The sequence below is a fragment of the Eimeria acervulina genome, genomic scaffold, assembly GCF_000499425.1.
Source record: "Eimeria acervulina Houghton genomic scaffold, Eah_scaff124, whole genome shotgun sequence".
Taxonomy (NCBI): Eukaryota; Apicomplexa; class Conoidasida; order Eucoccidiorida; family Eimeriidae; genus Eimeria; species Eimeria acervulina.
In genome coordinates, this window is record NW_013549336.1 from 38,644 (window position 1) to 64,089 (window position 25,446).

Here is a 25,446-nt window from a genome sequence, read left to right on the forward strand (position 1 = left end):
TGCATGCACAGAGACGAAAACAGAATAAGCTGGGGCTGGGCCTACCCGTAGCAGCATATATATATGTATATATATATGTGCTGGACTGCGAAACGTTTGCCTTTTGTTCATCGCTTAATGTTTAGGGTTTAGGGTTTAGGGTTTAGTAGAAGAGGGCGCGAAGAACTCCTGCAGCTTCAGCTGGGTCTAGGAAGAAACTGCGTTGTTCAGCGGGCCAGCGGGCGATGGCCGTTGCTGCTGCTAGAATCTGCAGAAGAGATCAGCAGCAGCAGAGAAAGAAACATAGTAGGAGATAGAGGTCGACAGCACACACACATATATATATATATATATGTATAGATATTGATATATATAGATATGTAGATATTGATATATATAATATATATATATATATATATATATATATACGCACACACACACAGGCACGAAGACACAAAACAAGCACAGAGGGTGACAGATAAAAAGCAAAAACACTAAAATCCCTCAGATAGACGACAAAGATAAGGGCCAAGATTGAAGAGTAGACAAAACGAATGCAGTGAGACAAAGACAGTGACACAGGGCATACACACAGACAGCCATTTCTCCTTCTCTCCTCTCTCTTTCTCTCATCCTTTCGGGGTCTTAGGAGGGTCTTAAGAGCTCCAGTGTTCACAAAAGAAATACGCACGTTCATGTTGTTCTGATTGCATTATATTTCAATCGTTCTACAACCCGACATTACAGACAATTTGAGGTGTACAGACAGCTGCACCTACCTGCGCTGGCTGAGGCCGCGAAGCAACAGCAGCACCACCTGCTGCTGCCGCGTCTGGGGAAGAGAAAAACAGCAAATGCATCCAGGCTTCAGAAGCCTTTTGCTGCGCCTCACGAAGGGCTCTCCACTGCTGCTGCATGCGAAGCTCGTACCTGCAGCGGCAGCAGCAGCAGCAGCATCAGAAGCACCAGCTGCAGGAGCAGCAGCAACAGCAGCAACAAGCATTTCGCCTTTGTGCGGGCGAGGCTTGCCGTCTGTCACAAGCAGTCTGCACGAGTTGAGCTTTGTTTGAAGCAACAGCAGACCCAGCAGCGAACGCAGCAGCAAACGAAGCAGCAAAGAAAGCTGCAAACCCAGCAGCAAGTCCAGCAACAAACCCAGCAACGAATACCCCTCCTTACTCCTCAATATCTGAGGCCTCCTCATTCTGCCGCTCCTCGTTGCTGCGAGGCCCTACAAACGCCTTCAATGTGGCGTCACTCGCATGCACGCGGAGGTCCACTGTCTGTCCTCTTGAGACCTAAGGGCAGCAGCCCCACACCAGCAGCAATAGCATAACGGCCGCGCAGCACAGCACCAGTAGCAGCACAGCAGCAGCAGCAGCAGCAACAGCAGCAGCATCACAGCAGCGGAACGGCAGCACCAGCACAGCACCGCCACCGCAGCAGCAGCAGCACAGCAACAACACGAAAACAGCAGCAGCGGGCTTTGAATCCGCAGGAACAGCAGGAGTTGCCGCAGCAGCAGTTGCAGCGCCTAGGCAGCAATCCCCGCAGTTGTGCAGCAATGCAGATAAGCACCGAAACCCTCAGCAACTTGCTAAACTTCTTCATCAGGCGTCGTTCTGGTTGTCTGTAGCAAACAGAGACGCACCCTTGAAGGCTTCAAATAAAATATAGCCTGTCTCCACGCCTGCGTGTAGTGATGAACCTCCCATGCCTCCTCAGCAGCAGCAGCAGCAGCAGCAGTAACTCCTTCATAGTGCTGCTGCTGTTGCTGCTGCTGTTGCTGTTGCTGTTGCTGCTGTTGTTGCTGTTGCTGCTGCAACAAGTGCCTGATGCATTGAGGCTGCGTAGACACTGTGAAGTCGCCGAGCGAAAATTCAAACCAAACGGCCATGGCATTGGCTGTGCCGCTGCGGGTCGCTTTGAGGGAAAGCAGTTTCTGTGCCGCTGCATGTCTTTGTCTCTGGAGACTAGCAGTGTTCTCTGCGCCTGCAGCAGCAACAGCAGCAGCAACAGCAGCAGCAGCAGCAGCTCAGCACCTTCTCTTTTCGGAATCCACTGCCGCAGCTGCAGCCTCTTCCGAAGCAAGAAGCTGGTTGAAGACCGCAACGGCAGGCAGCACAAGGAGCAGACTGCAGCAGCACCAACAGCGGCACCAGCAGCCACCGCAGCAACAGCAGCAGCAGCAGCGACGGTGGCACGGAGCGCCGCAGCACCAGGAAGAAGCACTGCAGCACAACCACTTCAGGCTACACAGGATTTCTCCTCCAGACAGCAACAAAGACAGACACGAGAGACAAACAGCAGCGAAGACGCGCAGTGTAGCAGCAGCACAGCCAGAACGCATAGCTGCAGCAGCACACGAAAAGCAATAACAGCAGCAGCGAAGACATATAAAGCAAGGAAAAGACACACAAAATTCAGCGCTCCAGAGAGGCACCGGGTCTGTCAGCAGCACGAAGTCTTCTTCATCGAGAGACACCTCAAAGTAGTCTCCATCTTCAGCTGTTGCAGCAGCAGCAGCAGCAAGCCACACAGCTCCTGCTGCACCTTCCGCAGTTCCTCCTGTTGTTGCTTCTGGTTCCTCTCCACATGCTCCAGCTGCTGCTGCTGCCTCCGCCCCCAGCTGCAGCACTGCACCCATCACTCGTACGCGAGACAGCAGCAAACCCGCGTCCTTCTTCCTCAGCAGGGCCTGAAGCAAGCGTCCAAACACACAGCAGCAGCAGCAGCAGCAACAGCAACAGCGACAAACATAGGATGAAGGCCCGCAGCGCCGTTTTGCTGCCCTCGTGCATACGTACAGGCGCCAGATGCGCCTTGCAGCTGCTCCTATGAAGTAACCTATCAGCGAAAGGCGCACTAACTATGTGAATAAATGCTGCAGCTACTGCAGAAGTTGCTGCTGCCGCCGTAGCTGTTGCTGCAGGAAGTGCAGCACACTCTGCTGCTGGAGTTGGTGGTGCTGCTCATACTGACACTGCCGCAGCAGCTCCTGCTGCTGCTGCTTCCGCTTCTCTTACTGACGTCGCGCCTGCCGTTTCTGGTGCTACCGCCGTTGCTGCTACTGTTTCTGCTGTTGCTACTGCTGCTGCTGCTGCTGCTGGGTGTTTAGTCCGGCGTTGCTGCGCTGTATCTACGACTCACCATTGCTGCATATTTCGTGAAGACAGAAATGCCTTCTCCTAATCCCGCATTGTCTAGAGCCAAAGAAGCAAAGAGGCTGGGAGAGACAGACAGCCGGCAGAGGCCCCCAGCGATCTCAGTGCCTTGTTGCTGCTGCTGCAGCTGCTGCTGCTGTAACTGCTGCTGCAGCTGCTCCTTAATGTTCCCCCCAGGCTCCAACCGGTGGACCTCCGCAAACGCGAGAAGCGCAGTGGTATCTTCAGCATCTGCACCAGCAGCAACACCAGCAGCAGCAGCAGCAGAAGTAGTAGCAAAAGCAAAAGTAGCAGCAGCAGCACCTTGCTGCTCCACTGGGATTCAAACAACTGGCTTTGACTTATTGTTCGTTGTTTCGTGTTATATCCCTCAGCAACCAGCTGCTATCCTACCTCTAGAGGCTGTTTGTTTATATATTGATTTATTTTATTCATCTGCTTCCTTTTTAATGCATATGTTTGTTTTTTATTACTCTATCTTACTAACCTTCTGGGGGCAAGAGAGAGAAGAGAGGCGTCTGCACAGCCTCCACTGCTTCTTTCAGCTTCGCTCTCTGCAGCAGCGCAGCCTCAGTAGTCTTGCTGCACTCAACAACGCGTCCACATCCCTCTCCTTGCTTTTGTTGCTGCTGCTTCTGCTGCTGCTGCTGCGCCTCTGGGTTGGTTGCGCAGAGCTCCTTAAAGGACCTCCAGCCACCGGAAGCGTCTGCCCGCTCCTCAGTCTTTGGCTGTGGGGCCACGAGCGTTTGCTGCAGCACAGCAAACCTTCATGCTGCACATCACTCTGCCGCCTAACAGACAAGGCCCCCCTATACCCTAAACCCTAAACCCTAAACCCTCGCATGGGACGGGGATGAAACAAACTCCAGCAGTCCACTGTAGGCGAAACGCAAGACACTGCGTGCTGCTTGGGGGCCGCAGCCTGTGCGACCACACAGTAGCAGCAGCAGCAGCAACAGCAGCAGCAGCAGCAGCAGAGCCAGCGGCTGTTTGAAGCGACTGCAGCTACCACCATTCATGGGGCATTAGGCGCACCTCGGCGTTTAATAGCAGCAGCTTCTTCGTGAGCTCAAAGGCCCCTAGTAGGGGCTCAGCAGCAAACAGCTTCAGCGGCAGGGGGGCCCCACAGCTCCGCACCTCGCGCGTCTCTGCAGCGCAGCAGAAAGCGGCTGCTGCTGCCTGCAGAGCCAGCAGCGGCAGCAGCACGCAGCCGCCGCTGCACAGCACTGAAATAGGAGGAGACCGAGCTACTGCCTCAGCCAGCTGCTGCTGGGGGCCCTTGGGGGCCCCCAAAGGATCTGCTGCTGTTGCCTGCAGCAGCCGCAGACGCCTCTTCACGGTCCTGTTGAAGGCCTTAATGTGGTTCTGCAGCTGCTGCAGCAGCGCCAGCTGCACCACTGAAAAAACGAACGCCCCACCCGCAACCCCACACTCACAGCAGATGTGCTGGATCCGATCCCACGCTGTCGACCCCGTGCCCGCAGAAGGTAAGGCCAAACTTGTAGCAGCAGCAACAGCAGCAGCAGCAGCAACAGCAGCAGCAGCAGCAACAGCAGCAGCAGCAGCAACAGCAGTAGCAGTAGCAGCACAGGGAGGCAGCATGCCGCAGCAGAATAGCCTGCGGCGGCATAGAGCAGCACAGTTGGGCCCCACAGCGGCGCCGGTTTGCTTGCCCCTGCTTGTGACGGCAGCAGAACCAGCACCAGCAGCAGCACCAGCAGCAGCAGCAGCAGCACGAAAAGCAGCAGCGGCAGCAGCAACAACACCTACAGCGAACCAACACGGGATCGCGGGCCAAGTCCAGCTGATGAGTGGCCACTGCCCTTCGCTGCTCTGCAGCAGCAGACGGCCGGCGTGCTACCGTTGCTGTTTCTGCCGCTGTTGTTGCTGCTGCTGCTGCTGCTGTGGGAGAGTTTGAGGAGTTGGCGGTCTCGATAATGCTGCAGCAGCGAGCAGCAGAGAAGCAAAAGAGATAGACAGTATAAAAGGAGACACCAACGGAGACAGCAGATTGAAGCCATAAACACCGAACGAACGCGGCTGCTGCATTCCTCCCCAACGCCGTCTCTCCATCCTCAGCTGAGTGACTTAGGCTTTAGGTTTTAGGTTTTAGGGTTTAGGGTTTAGGGTTTAGGGTTGTTAACCTGAGGGAGAGTTTCGTAGGCGTGTGCTCCACCTTAACTCTAAGGCCTTCTCCACGTTGCAGCAAAACTGGAGACACCCAGAAAAGGCTCTGCTTCACCTGACGCCTCCCTCTGTGCCTCCCCTCTGCTGCTGCTGCTGCTGTTGCTGTTGCTGCTGCTGCTGCGGCTGGCGTTGAAGAGGAGGCACTGTCGGGTGTTTCTCGCTGAGGCGCAGTGGAGAAGAAGAGACGGTGCTGCTGCTCTTTCTGCTGTTGCTGTTGCTGTTGCTGCTGCTGGTGGTGTTGCTGCTGCAGGCCCTTGTGCATGTAGGCGGAGGATCCATTTGAATGAGCGTGTGCGTGTGTATATGTGCTGCTGCGTTTGCTGCTTAGCAAGCATTTTTCTTTGTTTCTCTCCTTTTCTTCTCCTTCTGCTGCTGCTGCTGTTGCTGCTGCTGCTGAGGTTGTGTCTCCGTTGTGCTGCTCGTAGAAGTCGAGCCAAACAGCAAAGGCGTTCACCGCCCCGGGCCTCCCGTTGCCCTCGAGGTATATTTCTGCGGATTGCTGCAGCGGCAAGTCCTGCAGCAGCAACACAGCAGCAGCAGCAGCAAATGCAACAGCAAATGCAGCAAATGCAACACACTCACCAATCCCTGCAGCAGCAGCACACACATCTTCAAAGCCACAAACGCCGACAACAGCAGCACCCACACCAATGCATCCAGCAGCAACAACAATGTCGCATGCAGGAGCAGCACGACGTGCAGCAGCGGCAGCAGCTGGAGCAGCAGAAACTGCCACAGCAGCAGCAGCAGCATTAACAGTACCTGGTCTAGGTTCTCCAAGGGCCCGTCAAAGCGAAAGGACAGCACCGCCTTCGCTTCGGTGCGGGGTGTACAGACATCCCCGTAGAAGTGCTGCGTGGGCGCTGCTGGTGTTTTTCGCGCTGCTGCGGCTGCTGCTGCTGCTGCTGCTGCTTCTTCTTCTTCTTCTGCCTCACTGGGACACAGCTGCAACGCAACGGAATCTGCATGCGCCGTCCAGCGAGCCGCTGCCTCTAGAGGAGACAAATCGAAGTCTGTGGGTTTCCCCGCTGCTGCTGCTTCTGTTGCTTCGGCTGCTGCTGCTGCTGCTGCTTCTTTTACTCCTGTTGCAGCTGCTGCAGCTGCTGCAGAGCTAAGGGGCTGAAGGCGTGGAAGCCGAACTTCGAATGCCTGGATCCAAACCTTCACGCTGCAACGAGCACAGACTCCTAAACCCTAAACCCTAACCGTAAACCCTAAATCTAAACCAACACTATTCACTGCACGTACACCGCAGATCCTAAACCCTAAACCCTAGACAGTAATCGCCAAACCCCAAGCAGCAAACCCGAGGTCCTACGGCGTTGAAATCGTAGCCACCAAACCCTAAACCCTAAACCCTAGACCCTACGCCCTAAACCCTAATGCATTAAGGATGAACGGTTATTCTTCAACTTCGGAGCCTAAATAACAGGCACAAATCAATAAGAGCAGCAGCAACGGCTGCAGAAGCAGCAGCAGCAGCAGCAGCAACAGCAGCACTAGCAACAACAGCAGCAGATGCAGCAGCAGCAGCATTTTCGTTTGGTGTATTACCTTGAAGGAAATACAACAGGCTGAGACACGCACAGAGAACGACAATGCCGCGAGAGAGGCAGCAGCTGCCTCCCCAACACCCCCACCTCAAAAAGAGACGAGTCAAGAAAGACACAAGATATCGGGTGCTGCAGCATCAACGGGGCAGGCTTCCTGCTGCTGCTGTTGCTGCTGCTGCTGTTGCTGCTGTTGGCGTCTTTGTTGCTGCCGCTGCTGCCATGCGGTAACTCAGCAGCAGCAGCAGCAGCAGCAGCACCCACATCTCTCTTCATGCTTTCTGACGCACGCTTCTCGTCCTTGGCTTCCCCCTCATGTTCCTGTGTAGCCTGCTGCTGCTGCTGTTGCTGCTGCTGCTGCTGCTGCAGCAAAAGATATGGGCTAATAGGCAAGATGCGTGCGGCCTCCATCGCGTTCTCCGCCCTCAGCACAGCGGCGTACGTCGCCACTGCAGCGCACTCTCCAAACCCTAAACCCTAAACCCTAAACCCTAACTCCTGAACTCTAAAGCCGGAGCCCTAAATCCAAAACCTTATTCCCTAAATTCTAAACCATACATCGCGCAGCAGTTGCTGCAGTGGTTACAGTTGCGGCTGATGCAACAGCAGCAGCAGCAGCAGCACGACTAGCGATTAGGGTTTGTTGTTGATTTACTCAGCGCAGGAGATGAAAATAAAGGGAGTGCAGTTAGGCACAGGGGAGCAGCAGCCTCTGCTCGCTGTCTTCGTTCCGCTGCGTTCATGCGAGAGACATCCAGCAGCAAGCTACAGTCCCCCATACCCACAAACAGGCAATGCTGCTGCTCCTGCTGCTCCTGCTGCTGCTGTTGCTGCTGCTGCTGCTGTTGCTGCTGCTGCTGTTCGGCAGGGCTGATGCGATCCTTGGTTTGGTCATCGCCGTCTTCGGTGCTGCGACTGCTGGTGCTGTCCGCATGAGGGCTACAGACGCTACTCGTTCTGGTGCTGCAGCTGCTGTGGCTGCTGCTGCAGCTGCTGCTGCTGCTACTGCGGCGACGCAGCAGATTCTTGACCGTGCGTTGTGCCCCTAAGCGAAAGGCTGTGGCAAGGTCACAGTTTGCTGCTTTGCGGCACCGCTGAGCTTCGCGCAGATCTGTCCCCATCTGCAGCAGAGCAGCAGCCGCAGCAGCAGCAACAGCAGCCACAGCAGCAGCAGCAGCAGCAGCAGAAGCAGCAGCATTAAGATTACAACGTCGTGTGCAGCGGGAAGCAGGAGCAGCACCCATGGAGGGGTTGAAGCAATGAACGGCTCGCATCAACAGCCACAGCAGCAGCAACAGCAGCAGCAGCAACACATTCAAGAAAAGATGCAAACGGAACAGCAGCAGCACGAGGTACAGGCAGAGACGAGTGAGGCAGACAGAGACAGCAGCAGATGAGGAGACAGCAGAAGTCCTTACCTGGATATATTTGCACAGCGCAACACCCGTTTGCGCTTCCAGCAACTGTTGCTGCTGCTGCTGCTGTTGCTGCTGCTTCTTCTGCTGCTGCTTAGAAGCAGCCTTCTCTGCGACGAGCCCTTCAAAGTCTGCAGCAAAATCACGCGGTGTCTCTGCACCTTTTCCGGACGGGTCAAAGCGCAGCAGCTTTGACAAGCTGCTGCTGCTGCTGCTGCTGCTAGAAACAGCTGCTCCCGGTGTCCCTGCAGCAGCAGCATCCCACACTAGAGGCTGTTGTCTTGGCGGTGCTGCTGCTGTTGCTAGAGTTGTTGTTGCAACTGCTGTTGCTGTTGCTGCTGCTGCTGTTGATGCTGCTGCTGGTGCTGCGGCTGCTCTTAGAGCAGCGCAGCAGCGACGACAACAACAGACAGCAACAACAACTGGCTATGATTAGCCTTTCCCTGTGCAGGAGTATTCATGCTAACAGCACCACCAGCAGCCGCAGCAGCAACAACAACAAACGCCGAAGCAACGGCAGCTACAGCAGGAGCAGCAGCAACAGGAGCTACAGCAGCAGCAGCAGCAGCAGCTGTAGGTGCTGCACCTGTCAGAAGGGCCTCTATTTGGCGGCGTTGCTCTTCAGATGTTGTGGGGGCAAACTCCAAGGATGGCCCCTCAATATCCCCTACTGCTGCTGCTGCTGCTGCTTCCCTGCATGCAGGCGCAGCAGCAGCAAGCCCGTCGGAACCTCAGCAGCAGCAACAGCAGCAGCACAAATACCAGCAGCAGCAGCAGCCTCCTCACCACTCCTGACAGCAGCGCTTGCAGCAGCACCAGCACTAGTCGGAGCAACACTATTAACACCAGCAGCAGCATCACCACCACTACTAGCAGCAGCAGCAGCAGCAGCACTACTGACAGCAGCAGCAGCAGCAGCAGGGGGGTTGTTGACTGACAGCTCTTCATCATTTTCTTCTTTCAGCGCTTGCTGAAATCTGCTGTAATCCGTGCTGCAGCGCATGCGCCTCTTTTGCTGCTCGAGTTTGTCTTTGCTTTTTTCTATCCAAGAGGCGAAGCTGTCTTCCTGCTGCTGCTGCTGCTGCTGCTGCTGCTTGTGCTGCTGCTGGGCCCACTGGAAGACCTTGAGAGCAGCAGCGTACTGCTGCTGCCCATACAAAGCGCGCGCTGCTCTATACCACCCCTACAGCAGCAGCAACAGCAGCAACAGCAGCAGCAGCAGCAGGAGACACATACAAGTAACCAAGCCCCTGAGGGACAATTATACACCAACAGAAAGCAGCGACAGCAACAGAAACAAACAAAAACAAAGAAACAGCAAGCAAGACAGAGAAACGACAGAGACTCAAACAAGACAGATAAAAAGAAGGAGACAGCAGCAGCAGCAGCTGCTGCTGCTGCTGCTGCAACAGCAACAGCAGCAGCAGCAGCCATCAGGTGTATAGGCACCTTTGGCCATTTGGGATTAAGACGAATGCATTCTCTCGCAGCCTCAAGGGCCTCTTCATTTCGGTTGAGAGCAGCATAACAGGCGCTGCAGTTTGAATGAAGCTGCTGCAGCTGCTCGCGCCACTCTTCTTCCTGCTGCTGCTGCTTTTGCTCCTGCTTCTGCTTCTGCTTCTGCTTCTGCTGCTGCTGCTGCTGGTTGGGCTGCAGGCATTTGTAGCCCGTAATGGCTTCGCTGTAGTGGTGGAGGGCCTCTGCATACTTACCAGCCCTGAGATGCAGCAGCAGCAGCAGCAGCAACAGCAGCAACAACAGCAACAGCAGCAGCAGCAGCAACAACAGCAGCAGAAGAGCTGAGTCGAAGCCTGCGCGGCTGTTGCAGCAAGAACCGTTTTAGGAGCAGAAAGATCAGCAGTTAGATTTTAGGGTGTGGTGTTTGGGGCTTCATGCTTATTGCTTATTGTTTAGGGTTTAGGGTTTAGGGTTTAGGGTTTTGGGTTTTGGATAAAAGGTATAGGATCCGGGGTTTAGGGTTTAGGGTTTAGGGTTTAGGGTTTATGAGGTCCACCTGAAGCACTGGTTGCCAATACATTTGAAGATCAGGGTTTAGGGTTTAGGGTTTAGGGTTTAGGGTTTAGGGTTTATTAGGGCCACCTGAAGCACTGATTGCCGATATATTTGGTGGTTTGCAGTGCGTGCTGCACATGCGCAGAGTTTAGAGACCCTAAGATTTGCTGCGCTGCTGCCGTGTCTCCTTCTTTAATAGCAGCAACAGCTCTCTGTGCTGCTTCTTCCATCTTTAGGCGCAGCAACACGAGCGAGGAAGCAAACACAAGACACTCAAACTCCTGCTGCTGTTGCTGCTGCTGTTGCTGCTGCTGCTGCTGCTGCGGCTGCGGTGTACACACAGCGACAGAGAAGATGCGGCTTGGGGAGACGGCCGCTGGGGCTGGTCTTCAGGGGCAAGTTGACGGGAGAAGAATAATAAAAAATGAATGATAAAAATTAAATAATAAGTAAATAAAAAACAAATAATATATTTCCGTTGCGGTGTTTCCATCAGCAGCAGCCCGAGGCTTTCTTTTGCTTCTGCTGCTGCTGCTGCTGCTGGGGCCCCGCGGAGTTGTATGCTGCGCCTTCCTTTCTTTTTCTGTTTTTTAGAAGTAAACAGCACTAAATAAACTCTTTTTAAAGAATATAAAGTAGAAGACAACAAACAAATACGTGAAAAGAAGAAAAACAATACAGAGCAATTAGAGATATTAATAGAGGGGCGAGCCGCGAGGTGTCTTCCACGTGCTGCACGGTGTGTGTGTGGTAGAGGGGAAGCTCAGCTGTATTTGAGCATAAATAAAGCAAATTAGGTAGATAATATAAATTAAATTAAATATTATATATTTAAAACACTAAATAAAATCATTAAAAGAATATTTACCTGGAAAAGGCTGTGGCTTGCTGCAGCTCTGGCGAGGCGTTGCTGCAGCCGACTGCTCGGAGCGCTGCTGCTGCTGCTGCTCTTGCTGCTGCTCTTGCTGCTGCTGCTGCTTTTGTTTGTTAGCATAAAATCTTCGTTTTATAATTAATAAAGGTTTTACTTTCTGTTGGTTGTTTGTTTCCGAAGAAACGGGAGAAGTAGAGCGAAGAAGAAGGACGCCCGGCCATCTGCTGCTGCTGCTGCAGCTGCTGCTGCTGCAGCTGTTGCTGCAGTGCCGACAGCAGCAGCAGCAGCACAACAAGCCGATGCAGTGTTCCAGCAGCAGCTGCTTCTCCTTCTTCTCCTCCCTCTCAGCTGCTGTCTAAACTTTATTATTTTCTTTCTTATGCTTTGTTTCCTTACTAACCTAACCCTATACAACACAGACAGACGGGCGCCTTGCTGCAGTGCTGCTGCCTCTGCTCGTTGCCGTATGCCGCTCACCAGCAGCAGCAGCAGCAGCAGCAGCAGCAGCAGCAGCTCTTTCAGGATATTCTGCGCTTGTTAAAGGCATTTTATCTTCTATTTGCTGCTTTATTATCTCTCTAATGCTGCTTTTAACGCTCTTCCCTGCCTCTGTCTATACACCTCAGCCCGCTGGCCGCTGGCGCCCGGGGCACGGTCGGCAGCAGTAGCAGCACTGCAGCAGCAGCAGCAGCAGCAGCAGCAGCAGCAGAGCAGCACCTTCTGCGGAGAGACTTTGCCTTTTATTAAGGCTTCCCCCTTTTGTAGCTCTTCTCCCTTTAGTGGCTTCTCTGGGCTGCCGCCCGACCCTCAGCAGCAGCAGCAGCAGCAGCAGCTACTGCTGCAGCAGCGCCCCGAGCAGAAACGCCAGCATCGGCAGCAGCAGCTGCAGCAGCACCCCAATTGCAGCGCTTCCAATTGCTGCTGCGTGCCCCTTTGCATATCCCTTTTTTGCATTTGTTTGTTTAGACAAACCCTCACACAGCGCAGCTAGCCGCACTGTCTGCTCCGCAGAGCAGCAGCAGCAGCAGCAGCAGCAACAGCAGCAGCAGCAGCAGCGCTTACGGGACCGTCAAAATGGCAGACCCTCAAGAGCTGCCGTTAATGGGCCTCAGCTTCTACCACAGCCAGTCGCCCTTTCTTTCCTGTGAGCAGCAGCAGCAGCAGCAGCAGCAGCAACAGCAGCAGCAGCAGCAGCTGGGTCAGCCCAATGTGCTTCCGTGCGGGTGCCGATCTGTGTCGGCTCTCCGCGCACTCTCTCAGACCGTGTGGGATCAGCAACTGCAGCAGCAGCAAGCTCCGGTGCAGCAGCATCAGTGGCAGCAGCAGCAACAGCAGCAGCAAATGCTGTCTCAACAGCCCCTTCAGGGTATAAGACGCCCTTTAACTGACTGCACGCCATATTGGGGCTCCGTAGGGGCCTCAACTGCCTTCGCAGATACACAGCAGCAGCAGCAGCAGCAGCAACAGCAGCAGCAGCAGGAGGAAAGCTTTATGCCGACGTGGGAAGAGGAGACACTTCGTGAGGCGCAGGAACTGCACCGCCGATTTCAGGAGATTGCAAGGGAGCAGCAGCTGCAGCAGCAGCAGCAGCAGCAACAGCAGCAACAGCAGCAGCAACAGCAGCACCGACACCAACAGAAGCCGCAGCAGCAGCATCAACAGCAGCAGCAGCTTCCGGTGCGGCAGCAGCAGGTCATGGAGACGGAGGGAGCGCAACGGCAGCAACAGCAGCAACAGCAGCATAAGCAGCAGCATCAGCATCAGCAGCAGCAGCAGCAGCAGCCACAGCAGCAGCATCAACAGCCGCAGCACGAGACAGGCGGCGCTATGTGCTGCTGCTGCTCTCCCTTCTTGCCAGTGCCCACGCCGGAGCGTTTCAGGGCGGAGAAGCAGCAGCGGCTGCAGCAGCAGCGCAGCAAACGCTATGCGCTGCAGCAGCAAACCCGCGACATTCGAGCTGCCAGGGATGCAGGGGCTGGGGGCCTCTTGCAACTGCGCCCTGTACACACACAGCAACAGCAGCAGCAGCAGCAGCAGCAGCAGCAGCAGCAGCGGCAGCAGCAGCGGCAACAGGTGACACAGCAGCACCAGGTACCGCAGCAGCAGCAGCAGCGGCGCCAGCAGCAGCTGCAGCAGCAAGAGGCGAGGACGGGACCTCCGCAGCAGCACCAGCAGCAGCAGCAGCACAAGGCAATGCCTCCAGGAAGCCCGGATGTGAGTGCAGATGAAGCTGCTGATTCTTCCCAAGCTAGCGGTGCTCCCTTCATGCTGCAGCAGCTGCAGCAGCAGCAGCAGCATCTGCTGCTTCAGCAGCAGCAGCAGCAGCAGCAGCAGCAGGGAGCAGAGGGAGCAGCAGGGGCTGTATTCTGCTGCTGCGCCGGTAGCGCTGAGGGAAGCTGCACTTGCGGGCGAGGTCAGCAGCAGCAGCAAAGGAGGAGCAGCAGAATAAGACAAGCAGGGACACCGCAGCGCTTGCTGCAACTGCTGCAGCGTCACGGAGGACCCCATCAGCAGCAGCAAAAGCTGCAGGCGCAGCAGGAAGGAAACGAACAGCAGCAACTGCTCCAGCAGCAGCAGCAGCAGCAACAGCAGCAGGGAAAGGAGACTATAGAGTCAACGTTGTGGCCCTTCCGGGCGCTTCCTTTAGGCGAAGTGATGCAGCGGCGGCTGCAACAGCAGCAGCTAAAGCAGGAGCAGGAGCAGCAACAGCAGCAGCAGCTGCTGCAGCAGCAGCAGCAGGTGCAGCAGCAGCAGCAGCAGCAGCAGCAGCAGCAGGGTTGCTGGAGGGACTCCTTTACTGCCGCTTGTTCACAGTATATGCCGTTTGCTGAGCGGTGTCTGAGCCCTTCCTTCAGGGCGCTGCTGCAGCAGCAAATTCCGCTGCAGCACGAGCAGCAGAAAAGGCACTTGCTGCAGCTGCAGCAGCAGCAGCAGCCGTTGCTGCTCCCTGAGACGGACAACCGAGATATACAGCAGCAACAAAACCTGCAGCAGGAGGCCGCGTGGGTAGTGACCCACCCGGGAATGCAGCAGCAGCAGCAGCAGCAGCAGTTGCAGCAGCAGCAACGGCAGCACGAGCAACAGCAGAAGCAACTCAAGCTGGAACACCAGCAGCTGCAGCCATGCATCCAGCTGCTGCAGGATCTGCTGCAGCAGCAGCAGCCCTCCACAGCACCGACAGAAACCGCTGCTCCCTCGCTGCAGCTGGAGCTACAAGCCCCAGAACAGCAGCAGCAGCAGCAGCAGCAGCAGCTGGGCCCGCACTGGCTGCCGGAGCATCCTCACTGGCTGCCTAAGTACGAGCCGCTGCCTTCATGGTATTTCGACCAGCAGCAGCAGCAGCGGCAGCAGCTGCAGCAGCAGCAGCATCTGGAGCCGCAGCAGCAGCAACTGCTGCTGCAGCAGCAGCAATCCTGCTGCTCCTGGGGCCTCCCTTCCTCCTGCAACGAGACTGCAGGGGAGATGCTGCAGTCCCCTGTCTCTGTGCTGCTGGGACAGCGGATGGATGCACCGGAAGCTGCTGCTGCGGCTGCTGCTGCTGCTGCTGCTTTTGGCAGCAGCGCCACCTTCTGCCTGCCTATCGATGAGGCCTCATATACGCGAAATGAGCAGGCGCAGCACGAGCAGCAGCAGCAGAAGCAGCAGCTGCTGCTGCAGCTGCAGCAGCAGCGGCGGCGGCGTGAACAGGATATGCAGCAGAGGGCACTGCAGCAGCAGCAGCCCGAGCTAGAGGAGACGCAGCAGGAGCAGCAGCAGCCGCTTGACCCGGAAACGCAACAGCAGCAGCAGCCGCAGCAGCAGCAGCAACGGGAGAAAGAACAGCAACAGCAGCAGCAACCCAGTGAGGCACCAACGGATGAGCCGCCGGGGGAAAGCAAAAGCGTTGTCTCTGCTGCGTGCAACCTTAACTGCAGCAGCAGCAGCAGCAACAGCAACAGCAGCAACAGCAGCAGGAAGGCGTTTTACCTGCGTGCAACAGTACTGCGTTTAGAGGGGATGCAGCTGCAGCGGCGGCGTCGGTACGTGGCGCGGCAGCAGCAGCTGAAGCAGCAGCAGCAGCAGCAGCAGCAGCAGCACCATGCCGTGAGCCCGCTGCTGCGCGCGTGTCTCTCCGTCTCTGTCTCTAATTGTGGGAGACGCCTGCAGCAGAGACACCGCGTCAGAGCAGCAGGACTGCATGCATTTGTGAAAACAATTAGGGATAAACATAGGCAGCAGCAACAGCAGTTGCTGCGGCTCATCAGCAGCGGTCAAGCCGCTGCAGCAGCAGCTTGTGCTGCTGCTCTACCTTCGGCAGCAGCAAAACCCTTTGTCAGACGAACTCGGGCAGCAGCAGCAGCAGCTGCTGCTGCTGCTGCTGTTGCTGCTGCAACAGGGAAAAGGTCTTCAAAATCGGCATCAAGAGCAACAGCGACATCAGCAACAGGAACAGCAGCAGAAGCAGCACCTGCTGCTGCTGCTTCAATAGCAGATGGCCTGAGCCTCCGTCGCTTAGTAGCATCACAACGGCGGCAGCTGCAGCAACAGCAGGAGGTGCTGCAAAGACAGCGCCTGCGCATAGCGTATCTGGAGCAGCAGCAGCAGCAGCAACAGCAGCACCTCCGGCTGCTGCAGCAGGAGCTGCTGGTGACGCAGCGGCTCCAACCGCAGCAACAGCTTATCGCAGATAACGAATTTGACTGCAGCCCCGCCAAACTGCAGCAGCAGCAGGAGCAGCAACAGCAGCTGGACGCGCGGGTGCACTTGCTGCAGCTGCAGCTCGAATGCATGCAGCAGCAGCTGCTGTTGCTCCTGCGGCGCCGCAGCAGCAGCAGCAACAGCAGCAGGAAACGCATTACATCGAACTCTCTGGATGGCGCCCGTACCGCCTCTTCCCCTCCGCAGCAGCGGCAGCAGCAGCAACGGCAAGAGCTGCCGCAGCTGCAGCAGCTGCAACAGCTGCAGGAATTGCAGCAGCTGCTGCAGGAGGACCATCAGCAGCTGCAGCTGCAGCAACAGCAGCAGGAAATTAAGCGAAAGGAGCTTTTGCAGCAGGAGAAGACGCCAGTGGACTTTCACGTACAGCTGCAGCTGCTGGATAGGCAGCTGGCTGAGGCGCAGCAGCAGCAGCAGCAGCAGCAGCTGGGAAAGCGAGAGGCGCATACAAAGCAAATGGAAGAAGAAAGAGAGGCCCTTGCGGCGAAGCAGCACCAGCTGCAGGCAGAGCTAGAGCGACAGCTACAGCAGCAAGAGGAGCAGCTGCTGCTGCTAGAGCAGCAGGAGCAGCAGCAGGAGATGCTGCTGCAGCAACAGAGAGACCGGCAATTGGAGGAGCACCAGCAGCTTCTAAAGCAACAGCAGCAGCACATAGACGAGCAGCAGGAGCACCTGCAGCAGCAGCAGCAACATCAACGGAAGTCGCGGGAGGGGCGGCAGCCAGAGACTGAAAGGCAGCAGCTGCAGCAGCTACAGCAACACGAGCAGCAGCAGCAGCTAGAGCAGCAGCAGGAGCAGCACAGGCGAAATATACAGCAGCATGAAGAGCTCTTTAGACTCCGGCAGCAGCTGATGGAGCAGATGAGGCTGTTGCTGCTGCTGCTGACGCAAACAAATCCTTCTGCCCCAGTGGAGAGGAATCAGCTGCAGCTGCAGCAGCTCCAGCAGCAGCTACAGCTGCAGGAAGAGCAGCAACAGCAACTGCAGCAGCAGCAGCTGCTGCAGATGCAGCAGCAGCGGCAGCTGCAGGAACAACAGCAACAGCGCCAACACCAGCAAGTGCAGCAGCAACAGTTGCAGCAGCAGCAAAGGCCGCAGCACCAGCAAGTGCAGCAGCAGCAGCAGCATCAGCCGGTGCAGCAGCAGCAGCAGCAGCCTCTGCCAAGGCTAGCAGTGGCGATGCAACAACTGCTGCAGCACCAGGAACAGCAGCAACGCCTACGGGAGAAGCAGCTGGAGCAGCAGAAGAAGCTGCTGCAGCAGCAGCAACAGGCGCGGAAGCAGCAACTGCTCCGGCAGGAACAGGAGCAGGAGCAGCTGCTGCAGCAACACCGCCAGCGTGTTGCTGCTCTGCCTTCTGCAAAAGGTGAAGGCGACTCAAGCGGCACGCAGCAGCAAAGCAGCAGCAGCAGCAAAGGTCCTTCTGCGATTTCAGCTGTACATGCCGCAACAGTTGCTGCTGTGAACAGTGCAGCTATTGCTGCTGCTGCAGCTGCTGCAGCAGCGGAGTTTGTAGCAGAGCGAACAGTAGCTTCGAGGAGATCAGGAGACTGCAGCAGCCGCTGCAGCAAGAACAAGAGCAGCAGCAGCTGCTGCAGCAGCAAAAGGAGCAGCAGCAGCAGCAGCAACCCGGTAGTGTCGTCCAGCTCTACAGATATATCCGAGTTGCGCACGTCGCAGCATAAGCAAAACGCTGCTGCTGCTGCTGCTGCTGGCAGCAGAAGCAGCCAGCAGCAGCATCAGCAGCAACAGGAGCAAGAGGAGTATGAGCAGCAGCAACACGAGGAGCAACAGCAGCAGAAGCGACTGCAGCAGCAGCGGCGGATGCAGCAAAGGCGTGAAGAGGAGCAGCAACTGCAGCAGCAAGAAGATGAGGAATCCGATGATGAAGCCTCAGTTGACGAGGAGACAGCAGCAGCAGCAGCAGCAGCAGCAGGAGCCAAGCAGCAACGGAAACTTCACACCCAGCGCAGCAGCAGCCTGCTGCTCCTTCGCTCCAGCCAGCAGCAACAACTAGACCAGCAGCAACTGGAGCAGCAGCAGCTAGAGGAGCAGCAGCAAGAGAAGCAGCAGCTAGAGCAGCAAGAAGAAGAAGAAAGCGACGCGTTTAGCTATGATGCAGACGGAGACTTTGAGGTCGGGCCTCTGTACACTGAAGAGGAAATACAGGCGCTGCAGCAGCAAGAGCAGCAGCAGCGAGAGCAGCAGCTGCAGCAGCAGCAAAGTGACGCTAACAGAGGACTTCTCCACGGAGAATATTACGCCGGAGAAGAAGCAAATATACAGCAGCAGCAACACGAGGGCGAGCAGCAGCAGCAGGATCTGCAGCAGCAGCAGCTCGAGCAGCAGCAGCAGCTGCTGCTTCAGGAGCAGGAGGTGCTGCAGGCACTGCACAAGCAGCAGCGGGAGCAGCTGATGATGCAGCAACGCGATGAGTTGCAGCAACTCGAAGTGCAGCAGCAGCAGCAGGAGCATGATGCCCAGATGCAGTTTCTGCTGCTGAGGCGCAGCAGCAAACTAAACGCCAACGCCACCGCTGGGCCTACACTTCCCCATGAGGGAGCTACTCAGCAGCAGCAGCACCAGCAGCAGCAGCAGCAGCAGCAGCAAGAGAAGCAGCAGCAGCAGCAGCAGCCTGGCGCCGACGAGGAGTCCAGCAGAAGCGAGGAAGCAAATGAAGTGGAAGGCCAGCGGCAGCAGCAAGACGAGCCGCAGCAGCAGCAACAGCAGCAGCAGCAGCAGCAGCAGCAGGGAGGGGGTTGGTTTACGGCTCTCCCTTTATCACCGCAGAGCACCCAGCGACCAATCCTTAGCAAAGCGCTGCAGCTCTCACGGGGCTAGCAGGCCCCATCTAGCTAGCTGCGTCTAGCTAGCTAGCTAGCTGCCTAGTTAGCTGGCTAGCTGGTTGCTGAGATGGTAGGCCTAACAGCAAGCTGTCTAGCTAGCTAGCTAGCTAGCTGTGCAGCTGGCTAGGCAGCTAACTGCACAGCAAGACTCAGCTAGCCACGTTAAAGCCGCAGCTAGCCACCTCAGGCGGGAGGGAGGCACTGCTGCTCAGCAGCAGTTGCAGCAGCAGCACGAGCACCAGCAGTTTGCTGAAGAGCTCTGCAGCTGCAGCAGCAGCAGCAGCGAAAGCAGCAGCTGCTGCTGCCTCTCTAGCGTATGTCTTCATGCCAGCCAACTGTCAATGAAGTATTTAGAGCCCTCAGGAGCAGCAGCAGCAGCAGCAACACAACCACCACCAGCAGCAGTAGCAGCAGCAGCAGCCCATGAGAGCACAAGGCAGGCATCTACGCACTTACGTAACGAGAATACGACCTCGCTTAAGCTAGCTAGCTAGCTAGCTACTCAAGGCAAGCTAGCTACTCAGGGCTGGCTAGCTAGCTAGCTGGGTACCGCCACAAGGCTAGCTAGATACACAGACAGCTGGCTAGCTACTTCCACAAGAGTCGGTAGCTAGATAGATAGCTAGATAGATAGCTAGATATACAGCTAGATAGATAGCTGGCTAACCACCTCCACAGGACTAGCTAGTTAGACCGCTAGCTAGCTACCTATGAACGTCTAGCTAGCTAGCTAGCTGTAAATAGAAAGTTAGCTAGCTAGCGGAGGTCCACAAAGAGAAGGAAGCGGCTAGCTATCGAAGCAGAACTTAAAAGTGAAAACCAAAACCATTGCTGCTGCAGCAAAAGGCAGCCCCTAGGGTCCTCAACTGCTGCTGCTGATGCTGCTGCTGTTGCTGCTGTTGCTGCTGCTGCTGCTGAGTGAAATCTGCCTAGGTGTGCAGAAGCGGCGCAGAGACACCGCAGCAGCAATAACGGCAGCAGCAGCAACAACAAGGACAGCAACAGCAGCAGCCGAAGCAGGCTTATTCAGTCTGCTACAACTCGATGGGTTTAGCAGCAGTGCCTGATGCTGCTGCATCTGCATGTGCAGCTGGAGCTGTTGCTGCTGGTGTTGCTGCTGCTGCTGCTGCTGCTGCTGCTGCATCTGTTGCATGCTTGCTGCTGCTAGCTTCGTGCAGCGTAAACTCATAAGCCAATAAAGCATCAGCAGGCGACGTAACACCAGAAGCAAGCAGACACATGTCCTGCAGCAGCTGCCGGATGCGGGGGCCCCTAAAGGCTTGGAGGCAGTGCAGCAGCAGCTGCTGCTGCATTGGGTCGAGCTCTTGCAGCGGCGATCGCTTGCTGCTGCTCCCGCTGCTGCTGCTGCTGCTGCTGCTGCTGTCTTTTAACCAGGAGGAGACACACAGCAGCAGCGTAGTATTGTGCTGCTCTCCCCAACGCGCAAACAGCTTCCATAGGACCCCTAGGCTCTCAACACCCCACACTCCTAGAGAGCTGAGGACTGCTGGCAGCAAATGCTGCAGCTGCTGCTCCATTTGCTGCTGCTGCTGCTTAGGACAGCAGCAGCAGCAAACATGCAAGTACCGCAGACACTTCTTCGCTACCTCTGCATCATCCCCCCGCAATATGCATGCACACAGCAGCAACGAATCTTTGTATGTGCTGCTTTCAAAGAAACAAACCTCTCCTGCTTCTGCTGCCCCCTGCTGCTGCTGCTGCTGCTGCTGCTGCCCTGAGGCAGAGGCGAGGGCCGAGAGAAACTCCAGCAGCGGGATGTATGCGTCTGTCATGTCTTGGGGGAGGTGTTTGCTGAGGTGTATATACAGCTCAACTGCAGCAGCACCGTCACTAGCTAATCGCTGCCGCACCAGCCGCTGCAGCGGGGGGTTTGCTGCTGCGATGCGCAGCAAATCTGACAGCAGCACAACGCAGCAGCCCTGCAGCGCCACAGATGCTGCAACGGCGCTCTCACCCTGCCGCTGTTGCTGCTGCTGCTGCTGCTGCAGCTGCTGCAGTGCAGCAGCAGCAGCAGAAAGACACGCCTCCACCATTTGAATGACAGCTGCCCACATACTCTGTGCTTCCTCTATACACCCCAGAACAACTAGCAGCAGCCTCAGACACCTGAGGGCTCGGACATAGAGAGCCCCTCCTGTTTCGCTGCCTTGCTGCTGCTGCTGCTGCAGCTGCTGCTGCTGCTGCTGGTAGTCGTGGTAGTAGTACAGCTCAGGCTTCTGCTGCTGCTGCTGCCGCGGCTTCAACTCCAGCAGCACAGAAAATGAAAGACGCTCCCCTCCCCAGACACTGCGTGGCGGTGCTGCAGCATTATGCAGCAGCACATGCAGGATCAGCTGCAGCAAAGGCACCCATAGCGGTGTGTCTTCTTCTACTACCTGCTGCTGCTGCTGCTGTTGTTGTTGTTGCTGCTCCTGCTGCTGCAGAGTGCAGCCTGCTGCCCCGTGCTGCTGCAGAAACGCCTGCTGTTCCTTGGGGGACCGCAGCAGCAGCAGCGCTAGGCAATCGCTTGCAGAGTTTGATTCGCTGCTGCTGCCAGCAGCAGCAGCAGCTGCTGCTGCTGCTGCTGGTCCCCGTGAGACCTCAACCTTCCCTGAATAAAGAGCAGCTGCGCAGCAGTCTAACCTCGCCAGCAGCCTTGCGGCTTGCTGCTGCTTGTTGCTGCTGCTGCTGTTGCTGTTGCTGCTGCTGCTGCTGCGGATTCCCTGTGCTGTTTGCTGCAGCAGCTGGCAGAAAAGAGACATCATCTCCAGAGGGGGGAAGTGCTGCAGCAGCTTCACAACAGCAGCATGCAGCGTGCCATCGACCTGCGGCTGCTGCTGCGGTGCAGCAGCAGCAACAAACTGATAAAATTCCTGCAGCTGCTGCAGTCGCCTTCTCGCGAGAAGCGCAGGGTCTGTGTCTGCTGCTGCTGCTGCAGCTGCTGCCGCTGCAGCATTAGCGGCAGCAGCAGCTGCTGCCGCCGCCGCTTTCAGCGACGGATCGAACCACTGGATCTGCTGCTGCTGCTGCTGCTGCTGTTGTATGTGCTGCTGCTGCTGCTGCTGCAGCTGCTGCTGCTGCTGCTGCTGCTGCAGGTATGTGTCTTGCAGCAAAGGGAAGCCTAAGTGGTGGCCGCCCCACGTCGCCAGCTGCAGCAGCGCGTCAGCAAGCAGCGCAGGCTGCAGCAGCAGCAAATTGCACAGAGATCGCAGAGAAGCTACCCAAAGAGCAGACAGCAGCGGAGAAGAGCAGCAAAAAGCAAAAGAAAGCGGAGACTGCAGCAAACCCTCACAAGCCATCTCCTCAGTGAAGTGTATAGCCACCTTGCCCAGCAGCAGCGCAGCAGCAGCAGCAACAGTTTGCTGCTGCGGCAGCCTGTCTAATGCCAGCAGCACAGCAGCAAAAGGCTGAGGAATGCCGTTTACTGTCTCTACAACAGAATCTAGCAGCAAAAGGAGACATCTGATGCTGCTGCAGTCTCTGCTATTTACTGCACTCAGCAGCAAAGCAGCAAGCATTGCTAAGAAGTCTAAAGCTTGCTGCTGCCCGCAGCTCTCAGCTAGCAGCAGCAAATCACTTAACACATCTCCTGCTGCCTCCATAAAAGCACCCAACTCCCCGCCGTCGTCCTGCTGCCACAAGCTGCTGCTGCTGCTGCTGCTGCTGCCGTGCTGCAGCAGACTGGACACGCAGCAAGGCGCTACCGAAGCTGTTAGCTGCTGCAGCAATTCCTGCTGCAGCAAGCCGTCTCTTTGCTGCTCTTTTAGCTGTGCCCAGAAGGTAGACATTCGTAGCCAAGTTAACGGGTTGCAGTTCCACAGCAGCAGCAGCAGCCGTGCTGCTGGTGCTGCTGCAGGCTGCAGCAGCAGCTGCGGCTGCCCCTCAATCAGCGTCAGCAGCACACCCCCCCAACGAACAAGAAGTGCTGTCTTGCTGCAGCGTGGCTGCTGTTGCAGCAGCAGCAAATTTGCTTGTACATCATCAGCAAGCATATCAAACGTCTGCAGCAGCTGCTGCAGCAGCATTAATTCCGCAGGTCTTGGTGCAGCAACTCCTTGGGGTTTGCTGCTGCTGTCTTCTGCTGCTGCTGCTGCTGACTGTACACCCCAAAGGCCCATAAAAGCAGGTAAGCGAGGTAAAGCAGCAACAAGACAGTCTGTAAGAGCAGCAAATTCTTTATAAGGAGACAAGCTGCAGCACAAAGAATAACAAAGCTCCTCTACACAAACTTCTTGTGTCTCTGCAGACTCCAGCCAAACCCCTAGCAGCTGCAGCGCCGCCTCTCCGCAGTTTGCTGCAACACTGCTGCTGCTGCTGCTGCTGCTGTTGTTGTTGTTGTTGCTGTTGTCGTTGTTATTATTTGTGCTGCTGTTGCTGCTGCTGCTGCTGCTGCTGCTGCTGTTGCTGCTGTTGCTGCAGGCTGCTGCAGCAGCAGCAAGCACATGACTGCCAAAGAGCATAACTGAAGGCCTTGCTGCAGCAACACACTTTGAATAAAAACCCTCTAAGTATCTGCGGCCCCCCCGAGAAGGCACGTCAGCAGCACGTGCTGCAGCAGGAAAGGAAGCAACTGCTGTTACGCACACCCACAAACACCAATCTAAACACATCCCGCTGCTGCTGCTGCTGCTGATGATGCTGCTTATGCTGCTGCTGCTGCTGTTGCTGCAAGGTACCTGCTGCTCATTCACGCAGCCGGAGCGATTACGACTACCGAAAAACATTATCTCCGCTAAAGGGGCCCATAGCTGCTGCTGCTTTTGCTGCTGCTGCTGCTGTTGCTGTTGCTGCTGCTGCTGCTCCTCGTCTTCTTGCTGCTGCGGCTCCTCATCGTCATGCTGCTGCCGCTGCTGCAGATCTGCAATCCGCTGAAATGCAAGAACAGCAAGACAATGCCCTAGCCTCCCACCCACCGCACTGCTCAGCTGCTGCTGCTGCTGCTGTTGCTGCTGCTGCTGCTGCTGCATGCGTATCATTGCGTCAAATAGAGCAGCAGCAAGCTCATCTTTGTGCTGCTGAGGCAGCGTCCAGCCCTCATTCTCAATCTTCCACGCCAGAGTTTGGGCCCCAACAAGCTGCAGCTGCTGCTGCTGCTGCAGCAGCAGCAGCCGCGAGACACCCCAAGCAGCAGCAGACCGTTGAAACTGCAGCAGCCAGTTGTTTGCTGCTGCCTTCTTCTGCGGGTCAGGGTCGGTGTACAAACACTCCAGCTGCTGCTGCAGCACAAACACCAGCTTCTCAGGGTCCTGTGTCTCCCCTGCTGCTGCTGCTGCTGCTGCTGGATCAGAAGCTGCTGCTAATGAGCAGCAGCCCGGAGTCCCGCCCTGGGGGTCCATAGCGGCGAATAGAACCCGGCATCAGCAGCTGCTGCTGCTGTTGCTGCTGCTGTTGCTGCTGCAGCTGCTGCTGCGGATGCTGCGGTTGCTGCTGCTGCAGTTGCTGCGCTGCTCCCGCCGCTGCTTCTCCTGTTGCCGCTCCCACTGCTCCTGCTGCTGCTGCTTCTTTTGCTGCAGCGTAAACCTCCACACCTGCGGAGGTCTCGAGCTGTCGAACCTGCAGCCGCTACCTGCAGCGAAACACCAAACCCTAAACCCTAAACCCTAAACCCTACACCCTACACCCTAAACCTTGATTGAGTGTGCACAATAAAGCTGCTGGAAGCTTTATTAAACTCCTCGGCGTACAGGAGAAAGAGAAGCCCCAGCGGCAGCAGCATGCGCCTAGCAGCAGCAGCAGCAGCAGTAGCAGCAGCAGCCCCAGCTGCAGCACAGACTAGCGTAAGAAATAAATAATAAAAGACAGAAATGTTTTAAATATTAATTTGCATTTAATTTAAATTGGCGAATCCTCCCGCTATTTCTTTTTCTGACGCTATTGTTGCTACCGTTGCTAGTGCTGCTGCTGCTGTTGCTGCTGTTGCTGCTGCTGCTGCTGCTGCTCCTGCCCTATGTGTTGCAGAAGCACACCCATTCTTTCTGGCTCAAAGCGGCAGCAGGGGGCGAACTCTGCTGCTACTGCAGCAGCCGCAACAGCAGCTGAGCTGCAGCAGCAGCAGCAGCAGCCAGTGTGCTGCAGCAGCTGAAGAAGAAGCAACTGCAGGAAAGACAGCATCAGCAGCAGCTGCTGCTGCTACGGTCCAGCCGCAGCAACAGCAGCATGTGGGCTATCGGCCCAGAAGGGCTCCCACAGATTGCAAGAGCAGGCAGAGCAGCAAACAGCCGCAGCCGCTGCTGCAGCAGCAGCAACAGCAGCAGCAGCAGCAACGGCAGCAGCAGCGACAGCAGCATTTGCTGAACGGGTTTCAACGAACGACATTAGCAGCAGCAGCCACTGCAGAAGCAGCAGCAACAGCAGCAAAGAGGGGAGCAGTTTACCCGCCAGCTGTCCATACGCTGCGGCATCATTCAGAGCAGCAGCAACAGCAGCAGCAGCAGCATCCCCAGCAGCACGTGCAGAAACAACGCCAACAAGGACAGCATCCGCCGCTGCAGCAGCAGTGCCATCAACGGCACCAGCGTCACCCGCAGCAGCAGCAAATAAGCTAGCCGCAGCAGCAGCAGCAAGAACAATAAGAACAAGGAAAGCAACAGAATCAGCAGCAACAACAACATCAGCAAAAACAGCAGTGACAGCTCCACGAGGAGCACCAACAGCACCAACAGCAGCAACAACAACAACAACAACAACAACAACAACAACAACAACAACAACAACAACAACAAC

The 25,446-nt window shown here is 56.3% G+C and overlaps 4 protein-coding genes across 4 annotated transcripts; 1 reads left to right on the plus strand and 3 right to left on the minus strand.

Moving 5' to 3' along the window:
- Window positions 1-142: 142 nt before the first annotated feature.
- EAH_00018810 (hypothetical protein, conserved) lies at window positions 143-11,302 on the minus strand (the record flags this gene model as incomplete). Its single annotated transcript, XM_013393729.1, has 20 exons — window positions 143-247; window positions 759-909; window positions 1,159-1,277; window positions 1,631-1,811; window positions 2,022-2,074; window positions 2,423-2,677; window positions 3,130-3,374; window positions 3,631-3,892; window positions 4,179-4,540; window positions 4,914-5,083; window positions 5,288-5,844; window positions 6,093-6,498; window positions 6,885-7,329; window positions 7,536-8,001; window positions 8,299-8,540; window positions 8,882-8,988; window positions 9,234-9,478; window positions 9,745-10,012; window positions 10,465-10,634; window positions 11,177-11,302. The coding sequence occupies 20 exons, from the start codon at window positions 11,300-11,302 to the stop codon at window positions 143-145; spliced, it is 4,935 nt and encodes a 1,644-aa protein (XP_013249183.1).
- A 954-nt stretch (window positions 11,303-12,256) lies between these two features.
- EAH_00018820 (hypothetical protein, conserved) lies at window positions 12,257-18,718 on the plus strand (the record flags this gene model as incomplete). Its single annotated transcript, XM_013393730.1, has 1 exon — window positions 12,257-18,718. One exon carries the CDS (start codon window positions 12,257-12,259, stop codon window positions 18,716-18,718), a length of 6,462 nt encoding a protein of 2,153 aa, XP_013249184.1.
- Window positions 18,719-19,757: 1,039 nt separating this feature from the next.
- Window positions 19,758-24,059, minus strand: EAH_00018830 (hypothetical protein, conserved; the record flags this gene model as incomplete). Its single annotated transcript, XM_013393731.1, has 1 exon — window positions 19,758-24,059. One exon carries the CDS (start codon window positions 24,057-24,059, stop codon window positions 19,758-19,760), a length of 4,302 nt encoding a protein of 1,433 aa, XP_013249185.1.
- A 21-nt stretch (window positions 24,060-24,080) lies between these two features.
- EAH_00018840 (hypothetical protein) lies at window positions 24,081-24,693 on the minus strand (the record flags this gene model as incomplete). The annotated part of the gene is made up of 2 exons (XM_013393732.1): window positions 24,081-24,289; window positions 24,690-24,693. 2 exons carry the CDS (start codon window positions 24,691-24,693, stop codon window positions 24,081-24,083), a joined length of 213 nt encoding a protein of 70 aa, XP_013249186.1.
- Window positions 24,694-25,446: the final 753 nt, after the last annotated feature.